We start from the raw sequence: 8,002 nt of genomic DNA on the forward strand, positions 1-8,002 counted from the left end.
CATATAATGCCTTTTTTAACCGACAAACCTTGTTCTTGTCAACCCCACTGAATCCCGGTGGAATGCTCATATAAATCTCCTCTTCTAACTCTCCATGAAGAAAAGCATTCTTCACATCGTATTGCTGTAATTCCCAATCAAAATTAACAGCCAAGGATAGCAGAATTCTCACTGTATTCATCTTTGCTACTGGAGCAAATGTTTCCCGATAATCTACTCCATATGTCTGTGTGTATCCTTTCGCGACTAACCTTGCCTTGTAGCGTTCTAGGGACCCATCTGCTTTAAACTTTACTGCATACACCCATTTACAGCCCACTACTTTCTTGTTCTTTGGTAAATCAACTAATTCCCAGGTCCCATTCTTCTCTAATGCATCCATTTCTACTTCCATAGCAAGTCTCCATTCTTTCTTTGATAATGCTTCAGACAATGAGCTAGGAATAGAGACTGTATTTAAGGTGGAAAGGAAGCTTTGATGGCTCGGGGAAAACTTCTCAAAAGACACAAAGTGAGACAATGGATATAGGGGTCTTTTGGTGCATTCTCGGGGTTTTTTCCTTACAGCAATAGGTAGATGTAGGTCCTGGTCAGGGCTAAGAGGCTCAGGACAAGGTGATTTAGAGCTGGAAGAATGGTCGGTCGGTGGTGTAGAATTCAGATTTGATTCACTCATTGTTACCTCATTCCCGGAGCTTGGTTTAGAGGATTGTTCTTGCCTTGTAACCACGATGGGATCTCCTTTCCTTGTATACACTTGGTCAAACCGGACCCAGTCATAGATTTTACGGTCTTCCTTTTTTTCTTCTACCACATCAGATTGAAGAATTGACTCTTGGAATTCAGATTTGGATGACTCAGATGTGGTCAACTCTAAGGAGGGAAATTTTAACTCCTTATCTTCAAGTGTATCTAACTCCCCCTGAAGATAAGGAGTGATGAAATAGGGCTTATTTTCAACAAATGTAACATCTGCCGAGACATAGAGTTTTCTAGTAGGTGGATGATAACATTTGTAACCCTTTTGAGTAGATGAGTACCCCACGAAGACACACTTAAGAGCGCGAGGATCTAACTTCCCACGGTTATGACTATGGACATGAACAAAGGAAGTACATCCAAAAACTCGAGAAGTGAGATTAAAGGAAGATCGAATATCGGGGTAAAATTTGGATAGGTTCTCTAGTGGACTTTGAAACCCCAAGACCTTGGAAGGAATTCTATTTATGACATAAGCTGATGTGAGTACAGCTTCTCCCCAATATGCTTTTGGCACACTTTGTTCAAACAGTAAGGCTCTAGTGCACTCAAGAAGATGTCGGTTTTTCCGTTCTGCCACTCCATTTTGTTGTGGAGTGGCAATACAGGATGATTCATGTATGATTCCTTCCTTTTGGAAAAACTGACTCAAGGTTTGATTGAAATAATCACGAGCATTATCTGAACGAAAGTGTTTTACCTTGGTGCCAAATTGATTTTGAATCATTGCATGAAAAACAGGGAAAATATAACTCAAATCAGACTTATTTTTGAGTAAATAGATCCAAGAGACTCTTGTGCAATCGATAAATGTGACAAACCACTTAGACCCTGAGATGTTTGGAATAGTTGATGGCCCCCAAATATCACTATGGATTAAAAAGAAAGGAGAAGACGATCGTTTATTACTGATAGGAAATGGGACACGAGTGTGTTTAGCATACTCGCAAATATCACAATGAAAAGACTGAACATCAAATCCCTTGAACAAGGAAGGAAACATTATTTTTAATGCAGAAAAAGACACATGACCTAGACGTCTATGATGTAACCAGATGACATCTTTATTGGAGGGTGAAGACAATGTGGACAGGGCAGATTTACTAAATTCTGGTTGACTTGATGTATCCAAGTAATAGAGTCCATCATGCTCCTTAGCTAGTCCAATCCTCTTTCCCGAGCCCCGGTCCTGAAAGTCACAACAGGATTCATCAAATATAACAGAGCCAGCTAGATCCTTGGCAAGTTTTTTTACAGAAACCAAATTTGTAGATAATCGAGGAACATGAAGAACATTTTTAAGAATCAAATTTGGAGTAACTTGGACATCTCCGATACCTGCCACAGTGGTTGTAGTACCATCTGCAACAACAATCTTTCTATTGCTAGGACAGGGATTATAGGTTTTGAATTTATTTGAAATATGAGTCATATGGTCCGTAGCACCAGAGTCAAGAATCCAGACATTCCTAAGCTCATTGCCTAAAACACTAAATGCAAAAGAGACTAGAGCCTTACCTGAAAGTGTCAATGAACACATACCCGGATTCCTTGATTGAGAATTGTTAGTTGCTGGTTTGTCAACTGTCTCTAACATACTTTTAAGCTTCTCAATTTCCTCCATACTAAACCCTCCAATCACTTGAGTTGGATCTTGAACCGACATATGAGCCTGCCTTTGCTGGCCACCTTTTTGTCCCCATTCACGAGTGGGTGGTTTCCCATGTAGTTTCCAGCATTGATCTATGGTGTGTTGTGGTTTCTTGCAGTATGTGCACCACAACTCCTCGCGATTCTTTTGCCCACTTGTTTGATTGGTCTTGTCCGCAGCAACCTTGTTCAGTACCAACCGCTGAGATTTGGAACTTAAAAGGGCTGAATTTTCTATTGAAGGTAGCTCTAACATAATACCCCTGCGACTTTCTTCTCCACGTACTTGGGATATTGCTTCTGTTAAAGAAGGAAACTCTGGCCTGCCCAGAATTTGAATTCGTACAAGATCGAATTCAGAGTTTAGGCCAGCCAAAAAATCATAAACTCGATCCCTTTCTATGAACTTCTTGATAAACACTGCACATTTGCTACAGTTCAAATCAAGTGCCCTGTAATAATCCAGTTCCTGCCACTGGTTTTGCAGAAAATTGGCATACTCCGTCACTGTTTTTGTCCCTTGTTTTGCTCCAGTTGTCTTTGTCTTGATGTCATAGATAAGAGCTGCATCATTAACCTTGGAATATGTCTGATGAAGGGCATCCCAAATTGCCTTTGCTGTAGGAAGAAACATACATGTATCGCTGATTTCAGGAATCATGGAATTCCATAACCAAGACATGATCATTGAATCCTCTTGTTCCCATGCTTCAAACCCCGCCGTTTCACTATCCGGTGTTATTTCCAATAGATGACTCAACTTTCCTTTTCCTTTCAGGAATGTTCGAACCAATTGAGACCACTTCAAATAATTTTTTCCATTTAGTCTATATGCTGCCTGGATGTTTTGAAGCTCTGTTGTGTTCCGTGTACTTTGTTCTTCTTCCATAGTTGAAGACAATTGCCGCGTTGAGGATGTAGCATCCGCCATGATTGAATAGGAGGGGGGAAAAAAAAATGTATAGTAACAGGAACAGCAATGAAGGCTGGAGAGAATAAGAAAGGAACCAGCAATTAAGGCTGGAATTGACAAGAAGCAAAGGTGGTATTTTTCCCAGAACCCTAGACGGGCTCTGATACCATGTAAACTAAGAAAAATGGAGAGAAAAAATACTTTTCTTCTATTTCACTATGGACTACACAATATACAAATATATATATACACAAGTGGATACTATAATCATATGATACTATAATCATACTATTACCTAATTAATATATGATACTATAATCATATGATACCTAATTAATATATGATACTATAATCAAATCTTTCCTAATATTTATATTATCAAATCTTTCCATAATATCAGATCACATATCTTCAACAATATATGTGGGTTTATTACAAGTTTTGAGTACTGACAATGATTTTATGGTTGATAAGTAGTACAGTGGTGAAATAAATGGAGAAAATAATTGTGGCATTTCGAATATGAAACTCAGCTTCTAGAAATTCCAGAGATTACAAGAAAGCATATTGTACCAAGGTCCATTTAGGAGATTTTTTTAACAAGGTTTTAGGCAAAGGGTAACAAGAACTTAGTAGGCTTAGTAAGAAGTTAGGTGAACCATGCAGAGTTTTGTCCTTGGTCGGCAAGTATAGGACTCATATGCAATGATGTTAGCTTAAGCATTTGATTTGAGTATTCATATAGGCAACAGTTCAAACAAAGTGTATGGTGCATCTTGTTGGATTCCAAAATCTGGAATGACTTGGAATCTATTTGAATTCATCAAAAATCTGGAATACTGTCAAGGAATTTTATGGTAGATGAATAGTCTACTGGAGAAAAGAAAAATAGGTCAATTAGAAACTGAAAGTTAAAGGTTTAGAGATTTTAAAGAATCACAAGAAAGCATGTTGCAGCACGGTTCATTTGGAGGTTGTCTTTTTACCATTCTACAAGGCTTAAGTTAGTTTTTAGAACATACTGAGTTTGATTATAAGTTTGCTTAAGCATTGATTTGAGTATTCATATGGGCAACAATTGAAACAAAGTGTACGGTGCATCTTGTTGGATTCCAAAATTTTGTTGGACTCTAATTGGTCTAGGTGAGTGACTTGGATTCTATTTGAATTCATCAAAAATCTAGAATACTGTCAAGGAATTTTATGAGTCTACTGGAGAAAAGAAAAATAGGTCAATTAGAAACTGAAAGTTTAAGGTTTAGAAATTTTAAAGAATCACAAGAAAGCATATTGCAGCATGGTTCATTTGGAGGTTGTCTTTTTACCATTCTACAAGGCATAAGATAGTTTTTAGAAAATACTGAATTTGATTATAAGTTTGCTGGTGTTGTGTAGAGTTTGGTCCTTTTACAAGCAATTAGAGGACTTGTAGACAAGGAAACTGCACTTTAGGATTTAACTTGAATGTCCAGATGGTGACATGAGGAACTAGTATTGCATCTTTTTGGATTCTATGTAATTTAGGTGAGTTACTTGGTATTTTATCTGTGGGTTTGTACAAATTTTGAGTATTGTCAATGACTTATTGTAGATAAGTAGTATTGTGCTGGAATTAATGGATAAAATAAAAATGGTATTTTCAAATCAGCTTCTATAAATGCTATAGATTTACAATAGCAAGCTATTCCAAGGTCCATTTAGAGGTTGTTTTAAGTTTAAGGCAGTAAGCAAACCTCAACATACTAGGCTTGGTAAAAACTTAGGTGAATTGTGCAGAGTTTCATCCTTTGCTGGCATATATTGGACTCTTATGCATTGTTGTTGAAGTTTAGCATTTGATTTGAGCAGTCAAATGGGTGGAAGGTGGAATAAAGTACATGCACATCTTGTTGGACTCTGATTTAATCTAAGTGAGTTACTCGGAATCTATTTGGGTTGTTAAAGACCTGAAATATTGTTAAAAACATAGTAGTGTTCTGCAGGAAAGACGAAAAGGTCAATTTGAAACTGATATTTAGGTTCTAGAAGTCCCAAGAATTAGAAGAAAGTGTATTGCAACAAGGTTCTATTATAGGTTGTTTTTTAACATTCTACAGCCTTTATGGCAAAGTGTAACAAGAACATACTAACTTTACTAAGAAGTTGGTAGATTTATCTAGAGTTGAGTTCCTTTACGGCAAATATATGACTCTTATGTAAGGGTGTTGCACTTTTAGGGTTTAACTTGAATATTCAGATGGTTTATATGTGCTTGTTGGATTCTAAGATTTAGTTGGATTCTATCTCATGATGGCTAATTACATCTGTTTGGGTTGTTATGTATCTGGAATATTGTCAGACTGTTTTATGGTTGATAAGTAGTGTTATGGAGAAAAGAAAAAAAGGTCTACTAGAAACTGGCTCTTAGTTTCTAAAATCCCAAGAATTACCAGAAAGCATATAATACCCAAGGTTCATTAACTGGCTCTTAGTTTCTAAAATCCCAAGAATTACTAGAAAGCATATAACACCCAAGGTTCATTTGGAGGTTGTTTTTTACCATTCTACAGGGTTTATCGCAATAAGTAACAAGATCATACTAATTTTATTAAAAAGTCTGTTTGATTGTGTAGAGCTTAGTTCCTTTGATTGCAAATATAGGATCCTTATGTAAATGCATTGGATTTTAGGATTTAAATTGAATATTGAGATCAGGATACTAGGAATTATGTATTGCATCTTTTTGGATTTTGAGATTATGTTGGATTGTATGTAACGAAAATGAGTTATTTGGAATTTATTTGTGGGTTTGTTATAATGTTGGACTATTCTCAATAGTTTTATGTAACGAAAAGTAGTGCTCTGGTGAAACAAATGCAGAAAAGAAAGAAATGTTAATCAGAAACGAAAACTCAGGGTCTAGATAATTTGAAGATTTAAAAGAAAGCATATTGCACCCCATGGTTCATTTGGGAGTTGTTTTTTGGACCAGTCTACATGGTTTAAGGCAATGAGTAATAAGAAATTAGTGGAACTGTGCAGAGTTTTGTTCCTTTGCAGGCAGAAATTTGACTGTTGTCTAAGGAGGTCACAGTGTGGGGTTTAAATTGACTATTTAGATGGTGACAATAAGGAAGAAAAGTATTTTGCATCTTGTTGGATTTTGGTAGTGTGTTATGGAATTAAAGTTAATCTAGGCAAGTAACCTGGAATTTACTTGTGGGCTCATTACGAATATGGGAGATAGTTTAACAAAATTTTATGTGAAATAAGTGGTCTTCTGATTAAATAAATTGGTGATAAAAAAGGGCGTCATTACGAACTGATGCTCAGGTTTTAGAAATTCTTTATTTTTTTGGTCAAAACGATAATGTATTAATAAAACTTGGTACTACAAAAGTTCTACAAATGTGGGCAACTGCCCATCAGATCATCCTGTGCCATCTGTTTGAGCCACAGGGGAAAGCTAAGCTTCCACATTATATTCTTCACTAATGTTGACGCAAATGTTGCTACATAATGACCCAGACAATTCCTTTTCCTACTAACAAACTTGAAATTGCAAACCAAAAAACAATCTGCTAACTGAATGATGTCTTCCACTATAGTTGTCACTGTGTGGTCCTCAGTTCTTCTTTCTTTTATCATGTTGACCACATTTTTACAGTCAGATTGCAATTCAATTTTCGCCTATCCTGCATCTTTTGCCATCAGCAGAGCCTGTTTGATTGCTGCATCCTTTCTTTAGTTCCTGCACTGCCCTCACTTCTACTAGTTCCCCTTTCCAGTTTCTTGCCACTATCCCGAGTCCTGTTCTGACCTTCTTTGCAGGCATAGCAGCATCCGTGTTAATTCTTATTGTATCACACTGCAGAGGAGTCCATCTTTGGTTCATCATTTGTTGTCTTGGTTGGTCCTCCATTTTCTCCAGATTCTCCTTGTTTACCTCTGTGTATTCCATCCAATCCTTATGAGCTTTCCTGATGGTTGAGTTGCTGTCCAATCTCTTTCCCTCGAACATGAATTTGTTTCTTGCTTTCCATGTTTGCCAAAGTATATTGACTGTGAGTTCCAAGTGTCCCCCTCTCTCTATTCTCCACTTTGCATGCTTCTATAAGGCAATCCCACCATCTCCAAAAATTAAATCTCAGATCAATTCAGGCGTTCCCACCGTAATGGTGCTAGTTTCCATGTCTGTTGGGCATTGGTGCAGGAAAGGAACAGGTGTTCCAGAGTTTCCACTTCATCTCCACAACATCTGCTCATAGGATCACCCATTTTTGTTCTGTGGAATATGCTTTCTTGAACCGGGAGTGCTCCTTGTAAGCATTTCCAGAGAAAATGTTTATGCTTATGTTTGATGTTCAGGTTCCACAGACCTTTCCAACCTTTATCCTTCCTAGGTTCAGTACTCGACTCCTCTTGCTTTCCTTTTTCGCTCTGGAGTTTCTTCTGCCTCTGCTTAACTAGATCATAGCCTGATTTCACAGTATACACCCCAGATTTGGAGTGTCTCCAGTACATCCGGTCAACTCCGATTTAGTGATTTTAATTTTTTATTAAATAACCTAAATAACATTGAAATATATAAATATATACATACACACACATATATATATACTGACACACACACACACACACACCTTGGAGAATAGCAACAGTTAGTAAAACCATAAATTTGCCAAAAATTTTGATGAAGGG

The 8,002-nt window shown here is 37.1% G+C and overlaps 1 protein-coding gene across 1 annotated transcript; it reads right to left on the bottom strand.

Annotated features, from left to right (window-relative positions):
• Nucleotides 1-1,913: 1,913 nt before the first annotated feature.
• Nucleotides 1,914-3,533, bottom strand: LOC113774395. The gene is made up of 2 exons (XM_027318937.1): nt 2,278-3,533; nt 1,914-1,948 (listed from the first exon to the last, which is right to left on the bottom strand). Exons 1-2 carry the CDS (start codon nt 3,338-3,340, stop codon nt 1,914-1,916), a joined length of 1,098 nt encoding a protein of 365 aa, XP_027174738.1. The 5' UTR covers nt 3,341-3,533.
• Between the last annotated feature and the right edge of the window lie 4,469 nt (nt 3,534-8,002).

The sequence above is a fragment of the Coffea eugenioides genome, chromosome 6, assembly GCF_003713205.1.
Source record: "Coffea eugenioides isolate CCC68of chromosome 6, Ceug_1.0, whole genome shotgun sequence".
NCBI lineage: Eukaryota > Viridiplantae > Streptophyta > Magnoliopsida > Gentianales > Rubiaceae > Coffea > Coffea eugenioides.